The following is a 16,081-nucleotide window of genomic DNA, read 5'->3' on the forward strand; positions in this document are numbered from 1 at the left end:
TGTGTGAATGAGTGAGACGTAACTGACTTTGTAACTTGATATGTGTATGGGACTGTATGTGATCGTGTATGTGACCGTCTGAACTTGAATATGTGTGTCTGGTATGACCACAGCTTGGTGTAAATATGTAACTGGCCACATGTATGTGACTGTGGTTGGTTGAGTGTGATAATATGCAAACATTTGTGTCCTAATAGTCTCGCACTTGAAATACAGCAGATACTGCACCACAGACCTGTGGCTACAAGACTGTATTTCTATAATCGTCTTAATTGCACCTTAGGTTGTGGGAGTTGGTGCCTTGCTGTGGGTCCTTAATCCTTATGCCACTGCTTCCTGGACCCTGGGAACTGCAGGCCTTCTCCCCAGGCAGGCACCTCCAGGAAAGCAGCCCAGGTGACTAGGTCACACCCAGCACCCACACCCAAATGCACATCGCTGCAATTCAGCCCAGTGGCCTTCTCCTGACCCTCCTCTATAGCAGGTGCTGACTACTATGCATTCATAAGAATGGGGCAACCCCATAGGCTGCTTTGGCCAGAACTAGCTTACTTGACCTGAGTCCCGGTTGACCTTGCACAGTCCCAGGGTCTGTTTTAGAGCCACATCCCACTGTATTTGCATATGGGACTTCAGCTTATGTCCTGGATTAGAAAACCTTGGGAAACTCCATGTAAGCCCTCCCTTCAACTTGTCCCAACTTTGTGGTCATGGCCATCTAATAAGGAAATTCCCAATCCTCTCTCTCTTCCCTCTCCCCACATTTGCCCTGACAGTGGAAAAAGCTGCCCAACAGAGAAAGCCTAGAGGCTTTTGGGGGCCTAGAGGCCTGAGTTTTGTTACCCGCCCTGCTCCCAACGCACACACGCGCACACACACACACTCACTCACTAGTGGCTGTGGGCAAGTTAGTTAACTTCTCTGAGCTTTGGATTCTGTGCTGTTTCTGTTTCATCGACCCTGTTTTCTGTCCTACTGCTTATCCCAGCTCTGTGGGATAACACAGTGTTATCACTCTGTGTGACTCAGGCAGGTTTCCCACAGGACTCTAGGGATGCGCATCAGCTGGGGTTTCTTTCCCCAGTGCGACAACCTGGCCTAGGCTCCAAAAAGGCATGAGGCCTACCTTGCTCTATGCACCCACTCTTTATTGCTGTTGGGCCAGGTGCCGGTTCCTGCCCGGCCCAGGGCGGGGCGGTCCTGACGAGCTCCCCACTCACAGCGGCCGGCGAGTGAGGCTGAGCAGAGCTCGGAGGCCCGCACCCATCCCAGGGAGCAGTCAAAGGCACGGAGCTCTTGCGGAGGGTGTGGGGCGCAGGTGGGGCGGCGCACATGGCCCTGTGCGCAGCCCTAGCCTTTCGAGTCACTGGCCGTGGGCTCCTGGCAGAACTGATCCATGAACTCGAGGAAGTGGCCGAACTTCTTAGGCTGGCCCTCGCTCAATGCCAGGCGGACCTGGGGTGGTGCCGTGGCCCCGAACGCCGACCGCAGTGAGCAGCGCACCAGCCGCCGGTACCGCGCACGAAACTCCTTCAGCAGCCTTTTGGCCTGCAGGTACTGCTTCTGGTTCACCAGCTGCTGCTCTGTCCGCTGGCACAGGACAGCTCCTGCAGGGAGAAAAGCCGGGAGGGGCACCAAGGTCACCCTGGGTCCCACCTAGCCCAGAGCAGCGGGGACTGGGTCCAGAGCCCCTCAGAAAGTGGGAGGGGGTGGGAAGAGGATGTTAAGGGCCTGAAAATGGTCTCTCCAGTTTGGGCACTAGAAAGCCAGAGGTATCCCCTTCTGATTCTGTCTCAAGCCGTTGGTAACATGCTGTGTGACTTTAGGCAACTCTCTGCCTCACTCAGGCCTCAGTTTCTCCATCTGCACACAGGAAGGTCTGGGGCAGATGCTCTCTAAGGGCCCTTCCTGCTCCAACACAAGCCCTTTGCCTATACCAGCAGGTGAGTAAACTTCTAGATCTTGGATCCTGGCAGCTAAGGACTGGGGGTCAGAGCCGTACCTAGTGGTGCCTCAGTAATGTTCCGGGGGTCCCGCATGCGAATGAGGATGTCATCCAGCAGCTGGGCTTGAGTCTTCCGGGGGGGTGGAATAGGGATCCTCTGGGTCTGACGGGAGGTAAGAGAGCACAGTGTTGTCCCAGTCTTCTACTCAGACTTTCATGGCCTCACCTCCTCATACAGTCACAATGACAGGCAGGGGAGAACTTGGGGGCACTATGGAAAAGCATGGCTCTTTGAAGGTCCCAAGGTGACAGCCACCTCTGTACTTGTGGGGTCCTGAGGGGCAGTTCACATACACAGTGTGGTGGAAGTTTACCCGTTTCTCCTTGGGAACATAGTGTTTCTGAAGAGTGTCCAGCCTGGCCTTGCAGGAGCGGTACACGAGCGGATGTTTCAGCATGTGCTGCAAGGCCTGTGCATTCTTCTGGATTCCTAGGGCAAAAAGACAAGGTCAAGGTCCATCCCCCTCCTCCTGGATGCCTCCCCCAATTTCTTCATTCCCCATTTCATAGCAGCCCTGGGTAAAAAGATGAGGGCCTCCAAGAAGAAAACAGTGTTCCCATAACCTGCCCTGATCTGTTGTGGTGCCAGAAGTTCCATCATTTGTTCAGTGAATACTTGTTTCCTATGTGCACAGATCCTGATGGAAAAATAGCATAGGAGTGGTGAAAGGGAGTGACACCAAGTAACCCATTAACCTCAGGGGGTTACACTGCAGAGAATGACACCCAACAGAGCACAGCTGAGCACCACTGCAGATTCTGTTAATACAGCAGAGTCTGAAATAAGGGGCCGGACGAGGCACTGCCTCCCTTGTCTCAAACCACACAGGGAGGATTTTGGATGTTCGCTTTGGAGATTAACTGGGCTGGGGAGGACCTTGGGAATCTGACCAGTCTGAGTGTTTGTTCATCACACCCTTCCTGGAGAGACTTTTCCAACCAAAGCAGTTGGGTCCAGACTGGCTGGAATCTCTGAACAGCTGTGATTCCCCAAAAGCCAATGAAGGTCCAGGCCAGGGGTCCTGACAAGTAGGGCTCCAAACCAGAACACCCTCAGGGGCCTTTTGACAGACATTCAGACAGAAGATGACACCCTGGCCCGGAAAAGAGGCTTGGCACCCACCTTGGCTTTGCCCTGGCTTGCTCTGGGCCATGGAAAGAGCCCCTTGCCCCGAGCCATTCTCCTCACGTACCTTTCGGCTCAGTGAAGGCTGGATCAGGCTTGGTTGTCAGCAGCTCCTCGGAGCCATGGTACTTTCTGGGGAAGGAGGCAGATGGGAGCTTCTTCTGAGTCCTCTTCACCTCTCTGGGTGCTGTGGGTGGTAGTCTTTGGTCTTTCTCCTTTATCTCTGTATCATCCCTCTGGAAGATGGAGGAAGACAGCCCACTGACCTGTGCCCCAGAAGAAAAAGAAAATGCATTCCCTTAACACTTCTGAGTTCTGTGTGGGTCCCCATGCTGGGTCCTGTTATGGGCAAGAACCCAGACTGGGGTGAGAGGAAGCAGACATGAAAACAGAAATTATCATACATTGTGATAAATGCTGTCACAGGAGAGAGCACAAGGGTTCAGGGTGAGCCCACAGGAAGACCTAACCAGCCTGGGGGGCCAGGAAGCTCAATGGAGGGTTGTTGCCTTAGCCTGAGCGAAGTCTGGAAGAACCAGGAAAGCCATCCCCAGGTAGGCGGCAAGCGATGAGAAAGGAGGACTGTGGCAGGCAGGGAAGAGCATGGGCAAAGATGCAAAGTTAAGACACAGCAAAGTGCATTTGTGGGGAGTAAAATATTGGTGTGGTTGGAGGGTACCATAAAGAGATAGGCAGCTGGAGCAATAAGCAGGGCCCAGCTCAGTAAGGGCCTTTAAATGCCAAGCTGAGGGTGTTTGTTTTGTTTTTGTTTGTATTTTCTTTATCCTCACTGTAATGGCAAGCCATGGAAGAGTTTTAAAAGGGGTGAGTGAATATTGTCTGAATTCACTTTTTTAGCCTTACTGTGATGGTTATGAAACCAGTAGGAATGTTGTTACACCCTTAGTTAAAACTTATGGCTGACTAAAGAAGAAATAGAAAATCTGGGTAGACCTATAACAAGAGATCGAATTAGTAATTTAAAAACTTCCCACAAAGAAAAGCCAAGGATCAGATGGCTTCAGTAGTGAATTCTACCAAACATTTAAAGAATTAACACCAACCCTTCATAAACTCTTCCAAAAAAAAAAAAAAAATAGAGGAAGAGGGAACACTCATTCTCTGAAGTCAGTATTACCCTGAAACCCAAACTAGGGAAAGACATCACAAGAAAGGAAAACTACAGACCAATATCCCTATGAATATAACACAGAAATACCAACCAAATACTAGCAAACTGAACCAGCAACATATAAAAAGGATGATATGCTATGTCAAAGTGGGATTTATCCCAGGTATGCAGGGTTGATTTAACATCTGGAAATCAATTAGTGTAATATATCAATAGGTAAAGGACAAAAACCACATTTCGCAACAGACACAGAAAAAGCACTTGGCAAAATCTAACACCTCTTCATGACAAAATATTCAACAAACTAGGAATAGAAAGAAATTTTCTTGACCTGATAAAGGGCATTTATGAAAAACCCACAGTTAATCATAATGATGAAAGACTGAACGTTTGTGTGCTAAGATCAGGAGGAAAAAGACAACATTGTATTGGAGGTTATAGCCTTGGCAATTGGGGGATTGTTTTTTTCAGTCATGGTGACTCATAATTGACTGTATTGCTTAGGCCGCTAGGAAGCTCGAACTGCATTTTGGCAATAGACCTCTATTATGAGAGTGGCAGTGCACGATGTGCACATTTGAGTGACAGAATTGGCCTTGCACTTATTTCCTTTCCTGTGCATATCTTCCTTTTATCCAACTATCTCAATTATTTTTAAATACTTGTTTGTTTATACTCTGTTTTGTTCCAAGAAGGTTCTGATTTAGTTCATAAAGATACTTTTATATTGTACGAATTTGTATGTCACTATAAGTCATGTGTGGAACAAGCAAGAGATGAATAGAGAGTTAGATAATTTATGGGTGGATATACATCTTGGAAAGATCTGGCAGATTGGAGGGGCAAGACTGGAGGCAGGAAGATGGGAGGATAATAATGTTACAATAATAAAGTTCAAGGGGGCCCTACCAACTCCTCCAGCCTAAACTTCCCTTTTCCTACATGTCACCTTTCTACTGTATTTACACTGAATCATTCATCGTTCTGTATGTACCATTTTAATTTCCTTCCTCTGTACCCTGCTTCATGCTGCTCACTCTGCCTACAGTGTCCTTGCTGCCCAGCTCTTCACCTTGTTAACTCCTACTCAGCCTGCAAAGCTCAGCTCATTTGAACTGCTTTTAGGAAGCCCTCCTGGTCTAGGACAAAGGTATCCCTCCTTCCTCTAGGCTCCCAGCCCCTGAGTTTTCCTCAGTCTCAGCACTGACTGCATGCATTGTTCCTGTCCATCTCCCCTATTAGACTGAGGACACCCTGAGGGCAGGACCCATGTCTCATCCATCTGTGCTCCCAGGATGCAGATGCAGCATCAGAAGTGAGGTGACCTTATGCAGATAGGAAGAGGCAGCAGCAAACCCTTCCAAGAAACTGGTCTGACCAACGCCCCAGCCAAATCCCAGATGTTGTCTGTGCCACAGGACCATGACTTGTCCCCATGGCTGTCCCTACCAGTAGCCTTGGATCAGTGGAACTCCCAGAAGGGGCTTGCAGGCTCTGCCAAGGGTGCTTTCTGGTTTCCAGAACTGCCTTGTGCCTAGTTCCAGCTGCCTACAGTAGTCCAGCCGTCTAAGGGTTGGACAGGAACACATGGGAGCTGGGAACAAGTGCGCAGGGGCAGGTGGGTCCAGGTACCTGGGTCAAGAAGATGGACTCTGTGCTCTTGGTGTCCTCATCTGACGGGTGGTCTGGGCTGAGGCGGCCAGCAGCGTTGCTCCGGCGGGATGTGTCCTCACTATGCACAGTGGAGTCGGAGCAGATGGGAGGCAGTGGCACGAAGGCCCGGTGGGAGAGGAGAAGGCCCTCCGGGCCCTCGATGGGCATCTTTCGCTCCACAGAAATGGTCTTGGTGGTGGGCAGCTCTTTAGTCAACTCTGCCTCTGCTTCCAGCATCTCCTTTGAGGAAGACTTGATTGTGGTCATGGTGGTCATGGGTGGGTGATGGAGAATCAGAGGCTGCTTTGGCACCTTTGGGACTTGGGTTTTCACCTGTCATGGAAGAAGGGCTGAATTGGTTTGCTTCCTAATCAGAATCTCTCCTCCTGGATATCACCAGCCTAAGGCTAACTGGTATAGTGGTCAAAGCACTGGGTGAGGTCTCATAGGGGGAGGGAGGGGGCAAAATCACACTTATTGGGCATCTACGATGTACCCCATACATGACATGTAGTTTTATTTACACCTCAAACTACCCAGTGAATAAGTGTCCTCATTTTATAAATAAGGAAACTGGGGCTCAGAGAGGTAAAATGACTTGTCCAAGGTCACAGAGTTGTTCAGTGGCAGAGGCTCCAGGCCTCATTCTAGATGCCTGACCATATCACTCTGGCCTACAGCAGCCTCATTCCTCTGATCAAGGTGTCCCACAGTGCCCTTGACTCCCCTCGGGGACTCCTAGGAGGGCCTGGGGGAGGTGGGCCCACGTTCTCCGGAAGGCAGCAGCACCAGGCCCCTTTCAGGGTGCTAGTCCCTGCACCTCATATAAAGACCCCTATGTAAGGCAAATCTCAGGGTTTAGACCCAAGGCAATAACTTCTTTCTCACTGAACTGCTCAGCTTCCTTAGTTAGCAAAAGCCTGTCACCCTCCTCCTCTGCGTCATCTGCCAGGAGACAGCCATGGGCCCAGTTTCCCTCATCTGGGCCTAGTTCTGCTTCCCCTCCCTAGTTATACAGTGAATTGTTTTTATTCTTTGTCAAAGGTATTTGGTCCACTTATATCTATCTGTACTTTGACAGGCCATGCAGTGCAGTGGAAAGATCTCAAGCACAGTCTATCATTTGAGCTTACAAAATGGGAGAATAGTCCCTGCCTGCCTGTCTTGCAGAGTTCTCCCAAATGAGATGGTGCGCACAAATGTACTTAACAAACTAGGGAGTGTGATGGATGACTTTTATGTAATAGGATTTATAGGATTTACAAAATAGGATTTTATAAAATAGGATTCTTTTTAAGAAAATATTTCCTTTTTGAAATATGTAAAATCTCAGTGTTTAGACTTGAAGCCTTAGGGACCCAGAGTCTTTTTTCAGAACTCATGCCTCAGTGTCCAAAACACCAAGTGCCGTCATTTGCCGGCTGGTGGAGAAGGGGCCACATTTATTCCTCCCTCTCACAGGTCTGTGCTGGAGGAGTGCTGGGGACGCTCTTTCTCTATCCCACCATCACTTTCCTGAGGGAAGACTGGATAATCTGATTGGTCAGAGGTTGAGAGTCATTGGACCCTGTGTCCCAGATGGGCTGGACTGCTGCGCATCAAGGGCAGGCCATTTTATCTTCCATTTGTGTTCTCACACATAGAGGCCTCATACAGTTTTTTGGTTACACGTTGGGTGGGTCTCCATTTTCCCCCCGTCTTGTCTATGCCTAGTATGAGGGAGGGCCAGCAATCTTGGTCTATGTAACTGAGTGAGTAAAAGGCTGTACATCCAGCCCATCTCTGGGAGCACACAGGGAACATGTAGGCATCTCCAACCTGCCTGCAGGCCACACAACACTCTCCAGTCTAGCCTGCATTGGAGGTTAGATGGTGTTTGCCTAGATTCACAAAGCATTGATGTGCTTCTCATTCGGCCACTGATACTTGGTGTTTATCCTCTACTAGTTGGAACTGTAACGGTGCCCCTGGACCCCAACACTACCTTTTAACAAATAAGTTATTTCACCTCTCTGAGCCTGTTTCCTTGTTCATGGTGAGGGTTACAGGGTAGCTGTGTGCAAGTTCTCAGCATGGGTGTTCCGTACGTGGGAGACAGGATTATGTACTTAGCATCCGGCTCACTGATTGTGCCCTTTCCCAGCTGGCTGATGGGAAGGGAAGTAGCAGGATCCTTAGAGGAGGCAACAGACAAGGGGAAAGATGATGGAAACCCTCTGAATTTCTATTTCTGGTTTTACATGCTGCTCTGGTCCTCTGAGGGCTCAAGACAAGAGCTTGGCTGTACAGAAGCAGACTGGGGTGGGGGGGGGGGGGGGCGGCATTGGGCAGGGAATAACTAATTAACTTTCGGGACCAGCAATGCCAAGTCCAGCTTTTGGCTATAGGAAGATTAAAGTTCAGGAGGGAGCAGCATTTCACAGAAATTTCTGAAATCCTTCAGATGAAAGAGGGATTTGACTTACTTTACGGCATCCCAGAAGGCCAATCTAAGACCACTAGCTGGGGGAGGTACTGAGGGAGCAGACTGCTCTCAACGGTAGGAAACGCTTCCTAAGATTCAGGCAGGAGATGTGTATTCTAGGCCTGGTGCAGCCATTCACGATTACCACAGGTGACTATAACCTGCATTCGTAGGGGTTTGGGGAGTTTATAAAGTGTTTTTATATCTGTTGCTTCATCCAGTCCTCTCAGCAGCTCTGAGGGGTTTTAGAGTTGAGAAGCTGAAGCTCAGAGAGTGGAAATCTTGCCCAAGTTCAGGCAGCTAGAAAAATGATGGAGCCAGACTCTCACCCGGGTCTTCTGACTGATTTCTCTCCACTTCTCCACAGTGTCTTCTCTGGACCTCAGTTTCTCTGTAAAATTAGGGGGTCAGACTCAATGCCCTCCCCGGCTCCTCCCTACTCTGACATTTGGGTCTCTGACTGGCTGTCTTGTCTCTCCTGGGTATATCTGTATGTAAGAGAGCGAGGGAAGGAGAAGACAAAACTGCGGCTACAAACCTAACAGAGGGATCCCAGATATTGTGGCAGGGAGCAGCTCTGCTGTCAGGTTGGTCTGCAGGCATTAAAATAGGCTCCACTCCCCCTGGGCTTGGAGGGTCCTGCCTTTGAAGGCTTACCTTCCGAGAGTCCTTCCGAGGCATCAAAATGTGACGCTTAGCCTTTACCATCTTCCTTCGAATTAAGTGGATTCCCAGCTGCTCCTGGAGGAAGCTTTTTAGCAGTGGAGGGACCCCTGGAGCCATGGTGGGAAAATAAGATTACTATTAGCTAACATTTTACTGGGGGCTTCTGTGTGCCAGGCACTGTTCATGTACATGTATAAACTTACTTAATTCTCGCACGAGCTCTAGGAGGTAGGTACCTATATTATGCCCATTTGACAGGTGAGGAAACTGAGGCACAGAGAGGTTAAGGAATTTGTCCAAGGCAATGAAGACAGTGTAGAGTAGAGATTAGAATACCCTAGTGTCACTCCAGGGCCCAGGATTCTAAAATGCCTCCAGCTGCTGCATCTTGGACAGTGGGTTCCAGTACTGACAGAGCATCTACTGCATTCAGCGTGCTCTGGGTGGGGAGGGCTCAGCAGTTCGGCCTCCCACTCCTCCCTAACTGGGAAGTGGGGAGTGAGGTCACAACAGACCTGTCCCACAAAGCAAAGTGTCATTATAGAGCCCATGCAGGATCTAGATAATTCTGTACTCCATTCCCAGCACTGCCTCTTTGTTGCTGTGTGACCTTGGGTAGATTGTGACCCTCTCTGATCCTCAGTTTCATCTACTGTGCACGGGGACAAAAATGCCCACTTCACAGGTTTGCTGTCAGGATGAGTTAGTGCAGAGCATGTGCTCAGAGGTCTCTGTTGTTTTCTACAGCCCCCAATGCACTATGAACCTTGTCCACCCACGACGCAGAGCAGGGCTTAGCCCTGAGGTAGGGATGAGGAGGCCCACATTGCTTCTTGGAGACTGGGTTCAGGGGGCAGGTTTGTGGGTACCATACCTCGTGTATGGGCCACCAGAGGGTTGTTATGAAAGATGAGCTTGCAGAGAGATGGGAAGAGAGCTACCGGCAGAATGGCATCTTCCTTTGCAATCTGTAAGGAATGCGGGAGAGCATCAGATCAACACCGCCCTCACCTCTGCCCAAATGCTTCAAGGCCCCACAATGCAGGGCTGCATGCTTGCTAGGTCTGGGGCGAGGGTGGGGCTGGAGGAGTTAGGCTGCTAGGGACAGGACTTACTGCTGGGCAGTGTCTTATCCTGCAGTTTCACCTGTTCACTCTCAGAATACCTTTGCCCCTCCTGTTCAAAATTCCACCATCTGTTTCACATTTGAAAGGTAAGAATTTTTTTCCCTTCTCCACACTGGATAAGTAGCTTATACCAAATATTAAGGATGCTGGTGACAAAATAATAAGAACAAATACATTTAGTACTTGTCTCCCAAGGAGGCTAGAAATTTGGCAAGGCGTGGACTTTGACTTCAGGATACATTTTGTCTGACACTTCACCTTCCTCAGTGCAACCTCTACACACCCGGTCAGTCTGTCAACAGCACTGATAGTCTCTTTCACTAAAGCCTGTTCTGGGGAGGGATAGGGAACAGGAGGTCAGGGGGACACACGCATCTAAGGGATAAGCAGAGCCAGTGGGGTAAGGGAGACCTTGTGGCTGTCTGGGGCCCCGACGCCACACTACCCCTATGAGGCCAGCCTCTGAAGGGCAAGAAAAATACACAGTCCTTGTTGAGAAGAGTGGCTGGAACATCTGGGGACAACCTTGGGCAGGGTGTCTATTAGCAATGAAATAGTATCAGAGGGGCCAGGAGCTGGGCAGTGGCCTTTCGGATGCCTAGACACACTGAAAGGTATTGAGTCAGATTTGTGACCCACAGATAGCACTAAGGGCTGGGAGTGGGATGGTATTTCGATCTGACTTCCTCTGGAGCCACACTGGGTAGCAGTAGGTGCTCACGGGGCAATTACCTATTCATTTTCTTTCATTTTGGTTCCTTCAGTCAACAAATATTTACTGAATGACTACATGTACCAAGCACTGGGTTGGGACTGAGCAAAACAGATACAATTCCTATCCCCGAGGAACAGTACCTAGTGGGAAACAAGCACAGAAGAAACAGTAACACAAAGGAACATGAATTTACAACAGTGATTACTGCCACAAAAGAGAGGCGCATGAAGGACTAGGGTGATTTGACCTAGTCACAGAGGTAAGAGAAGGCGTCCCTGAGATCTGAAGGACGGGCAGGAGGTAATCAGTGAATGCAGCGGGGGACGTAGTATGTGTCAAAGAAATCTCTGGGTTAACCGAAGCCATTCCCTCTACTTTCTGGGCACACAGCTAGACTGTTTCTTCCTGCCTCCTAGGCAGCTAGATTTGGGCATATGACTCAGTTCTAGCCAATGCACCTGGGTGGAAGTGATAAATGCCGTTTCCAGGTACAGCCCATTCAAAACCTCCTGTAGGATCCTCTACATCTCTCACCACCCTCCCCTCACTCAATCATCTATCCACCAGTTGCATAGGATCCAATAAAGTACTCTTAAGGTCCCATGGGATGACAGAGCCATAGCCAGAAGGGACCTGGCTCTCTGAAGGATCATGTGGAAGGCCACCTACCAACCAGGAATATCCACAATAGATTTTGTAAAAGCAAGAAATAAACTTTTGTGTTCAGTCATTGACATTTTTAAGTTTGTCGCAGCAGCTAGTATTAAACTTACTCTAATGCAGAGAGGAAATGTTCCATACAAAGAGAAGAATGTGTGAAAGGTCTCACAGCAAAGAGGAGGAATGCCTGTTGGAAGCATTTAAAGAAGGCTAGTGTGACTAAAAGCAGAGGGAAAGGGTGGCTGGTGCAGAACGAGGCTGGGGGTGCAAGGATGGGCCAGACCAAAGATTAAACCCATGAGATGAAGTTTTAGAAATATGAGGACCTAGGCTAGTGCTTCAGGAGGGGGATCCAGATGGTAGAGTAAGAGGATGTGGAGCTCAGCTGACCCCACAAACACATCAAAACCACATCTACATGCAGAACAGTTCTCATGGAAAACTAACTGGAAATTGGCAGAAGAACTCCTAAACGACCAAGGCTGCAAGAAAGATTCCCACGTAATCAGGTAGGACAGAAGGAAAGCACTTGGTCAGGACCTGTGCCCCGGGGAGGGGACTAAGAGGAAAAGGGAGATCGCATGGGTGGGGAGTGAGCGGGTTGAGCCACAGACAGAGTGTCCCCGGAGGGGACGAGGGGTCCTGCAGGGAGGAGAAGTGCTGGGACAGATAGAAAGGCTGAGGAAGCCTAGACTCCACTTGGGAGGAGCGCACAGGTGCAGGCTCACCCCCAGACAGGGTGGAGAGAGGTTTGCCTAGCAGCTGCCGCCGCACCGCACCCCCCAATGCGAGCCGAGAGAACCCCCCCCCAGTGCCGCTCTTCCATGCCACAGCCTGGCACGGGATCTAGGGCAGTCAGGTCTTGGGAAGAGACTCCATCTAGGGTTGCAGAGGTGGCTCGGGGGGCCTGGGGTGTGGTCTAGGTGGGCGGTGGCAGCCACTGTCGCACTTACTCAAATAGCACTACAGAAGCAGCCCAACTTCCGACAGCTGCGCAGAGCTTCAATTCCTGAACCAAAACACTGTGATCCCCAGTCCCAGCCTAGGGAAGGCTCCAGCCCTGCCCACTCTATGCCACAACCTTGCACTGGATCTGGGCCAACCATAACGGGGAAAAGATGTGACCTTGGGCTGCAGCTGAGTGGAGCTGCAGACGCCTACACAGGAGGAGCACCGGACCTCTATAAGGGCACAAGCCGGGCACAAGCCCCGTGTACTTCAGCACTCCCTTCCTTCAGGGCAAGGCCCCAGTGTGGGGAGAAGGGAAACACACACTTAAAGGGAAAGGAGCCAGCTCAAGCTGGACCCTCAGGGCTTCTGCTCCAGCAACTAGGCAGCAGGCCCCACCCCCGACAGAGTGACGGTGGCCACTGAGCAGAGGGGAAGTCCTGCCTCACACTCTGCTGGAGGCTCTAGCTAATCCAACACCAGCCACACCCTCATCTTAGTGGCCAGCACACCCTGAGGAAAGACGTGGCTGCCATCCACATCAGATCCAGCCATCACCCCAAAGACACTGGGTACACCCAGTCTACATATGGATGCTCCCACATAAAGACATCCATTCAAGACCGGGGATTGGCCAAGATGGTAGAGTATAAAGACCCTAAGCTCACCCCCTCTCACAGGCACACCAAAATCACAACTATTTACGGAACAGCCATTGATGAAAAGGACCAGAAGCTAACAGAAATGGTCTTCTATGCCTAAGGATATAAAGAAGGAACCACAATGAGATGGGTAGGAGGGATGGAGTTGCAACATAGTCAAGTCCCATACCCTTGGGTGGGCAACCCACAAACAGGAGAAAAATGACAATTGCAGAGGTTCTCCCAAAGAAGTGAGAGGTCCAAGCCCTACACTGAGCTCCCCAGACCAGGGCTTCTGCACTGGGAAGATGAGCCTCCAGAGCATCTGGCTTTGAGGGCCAGCAGGGCTTACTTTAGAGAGTCCCAGAGGGCTGGGGGAGATAGAGACCCCACTCGTAAAACACACGAATATCTCACACTCCGGGACCCAGGGCAGATGCAGTAATTTGGTATGAGCCTGGATGAGACCCATCTGCTGATCTTGAAGTCTCCTGGAGAAGCAGGATGCAACTGGAGCTCACCCTGGGGACATACACAGTGGTGGCAGCCATCTGGGGAGCTCATTCTGCCATGTGGACACTGGTGCTGGCAAGCGCCATTTTAGAATCCTCCCTCTAGCTTATTAGTCCCAGGATGCAGTGATGCCCTGGTTCAACAGTCTGTAGACATCAGTACTGGGAGGCCTCAGGCCAGGCAACTAACTGGGAAAGGACACAGCCCTACCCACGAGCAGACAGGCTGCCTTAAGAACCCCTGAGCCCACAGCCACACCTGGACATGGCCCTGCCCACCAGAGGGCCCAGGACCTGGCCCCATACACCAGGGTGCAGGCACTAGACCTGAGGCACTGGGAACCAGCTGCACCTACCAGTGGACAGGCCCCAGCCCCATAATCCCTTGTACCCAGCCCCACCCTCCAAGGATCCTGCTCTAGCCTCAGCCCATTTTTACCCACCAGTGGGCAGAGAGCAGCCATAAGAAAACCACAGCCCCCCAGTCTGCAGACATGGCCTGCCCAATAGCAAGTCAGACCCTGCCCTGGGACCTGCTGGACCGTGGCCCTGCCCACCAGAGAACCTGGTCTAGCGTCAGACCCAGCTTTGCCCACCAGCAGGCAGACACCAGCCACAAGAAAACCACAGCCTTGCAGCCTGCAGAACCAGCCCACCCACTAGGAGGCCATATCCTGCCCTGGGAATGGCTGGGCCCTGGCCTGCCCACTAGCAGGCCGACATGCACTTCAGGATACCCCAGACCCCACAACCAACTGTGTTAGGAATCGGCCCACCCACCAGCAATCTGACACCACCTCTAGGACCTCTGCGCCCTGCAACCAGACCCCAGGGAACATCTCTGCCCACCAGTAGTCCAGGACTAGCCCCAGAACCTTCCTTCACCCACCAGTGGACACACAATAGACTGAGGTCTCCTGGACCCTGATTCTGCCCACCAGTAAGCTGAACCCAGGGCACCCCAAGGTTCTGCAGTCAGCCACCTCATGACTGGGTCCTATGAACCAGCGACAGGCAGCCTCCACACAAGGCAGGGTCTGGCAATCAACAGGACCGGGGACCAATCAAGTCTAGCAGACCACCCACATGCTCACACACAGTCAGCCTGCCACAGAAGATCCACACAGCATACACAGCTCTGGTGATGAGAGGGTAGTGTACTGCTGGGACACACAGGACATCTCCTACAGAAGGACACTTCTCCAAAGCCGGGAAACAGAACCAACCTGCCAAATCCATAAAAATAAAAACAGCAACAGGCAAAATGAGGTGAAATAGGAACATGTTCCAGATGAAGGAACAAGCGAAAACCTCAGAAGAAAAACTAAGTGGAGATAGGCAATCTACCTGAGAAAGAGTTCAGGGTAATGATCATAAGGATGATAAAAGAACTTGGACAAAGAATGGATGCACAGAGAGAGAAGTTAGAAGTTTTTAAACAAAGAATTAGAAAATATAAAGAATAAACAAAGATGAAGAATGCAATAACTGAAATGAAAACACTATGAGGATTCAATAGTAGACTATATAACACAGAGGAAGAGATCAGTGAGCTGGAAGACAGAGTAGTGGAAATCACTGCCACTGAATAGAAAAAAAGACAAAGAAATGAAAAGAAATGAGGACAGTTAGAGGCCTCTGGGACCACATCAAGTGCACAAATATCTGCACTATAGGGGTCTCAGAAAGAGAAGAGAAAGAGGCTGAGAACAACTGAAGACATAATAGCTGAAAACTTGCCTCACTGGGAAAGGAAACAGACATCCAAGTTCAGGAAGCACAGAGAGTCCCATACAGGATTAACTCAAAAGAGGAATACATCAAGACACATTGTAACTAAAATGACAACAATTAAAGAGAATACAAGAAGCAGCAAGGAAACTCCTATAAAGCTATCAGCTGATTTTTCATCAGAAAATCTGCAGGCCAGAGTTCAGAGTAAAGATTGTAAACGTGATCAAAGAACTTGGGAGGACAATGGATGCACAGAGGGAGAAGTTAGTTTTTTTAAAAAAGAGAAAATATAAAGAACAATCAAACAGAGGTGAAGAATACAATAACTGAAATGAAAAATACACTAGAAGGAATCAATAGTGGTACGGAAGAACAGATCACTAGAATTTGAAATTGAGATCAGCAACTTAATACAATCACACACACACACATATATATATATATATACATCTACATATATATATAGAGAGAGAGGGAGAGGGAGAGGGAGAGAGACTGCTATACAAAAACTTCATGGTAACCACAAACCAAAACCTGTAATAGATATACACACAAAAAAGAAAAAGGAATTCAAACATAAAACTAAAGATGGTCATCAAATCACAAGAGAGCAAAAGAAGAAAGGGAAAAAAAGACCTATGGAAACAAAAACAAAACAATTAACAGAATGGCAGTAAGAACATACGTATCAATAATTA

At 49.7% G+C, this 16,081-nt stretch overlaps 1 protein-coding gene across 5 annotated transcripts in view; it reads right to left on the reverse strand.

The window, feature by feature from the left end:
- Positions 1-312: 312 nt before the first annotated feature.
- Positions 313-16,081, reverse strand: part of XRRA1 (X-ray radiation resistance associated 1) — a 99,625-nt gene continuing 83,856 nt past the window's right edge. For all 5 annotated transcript variants that reach the window (XM_027083391.1, XM_027083389.1, XM_027083388.1 and 2 more), the window contains 7 exons: positions 9,921-10,014; positions 9,038-9,153; positions 5,896-6,249; positions 3,199-3,397; positions 2,320-2,435; positions 2,003-2,108; positions 313-1,607 (listed from right to left, as the gene is read on the reverse strand). In XM_027083391.1, the coding sequence (XP_026939192.1) occupies positions 1,351-1,607; positions 2,003-2,108; positions 2,320-2,435; positions 3,199-3,397; positions 5,896-6,249; positions 9,038-9,153; positions 9,921-10,014 (1,242 nt within the window). In that variant the 3' untranslated portion in view covers positions 313-1,350. The remainder of the gene's footprint in view (positions 1,608-2,002; positions 2,109-2,319; positions 2,436-3,198; positions 3,398-5,895; positions 6,250-9,037; positions 9,154-9,920; positions 10,015-16,081) is intronic.

The sequence above is a fragment of the Aethalodelphis obliquidens genome, unplaced genomic scaffold (genome assembly GCF_003676395.1).
Source record: "Aethalodelphis obliquidens isolate GAN/ISIS:26980383/991018 unplaced genomic scaffold, ASM367639v1 scaffold50, whole genome shotgun sequence".
Lineage (NCBI taxonomy): Eukaryota > Metazoa > Chordata > Mammalia > Artiodactyla > Delphinidae > Aethalodelphis > Aethalodelphis obliquidens.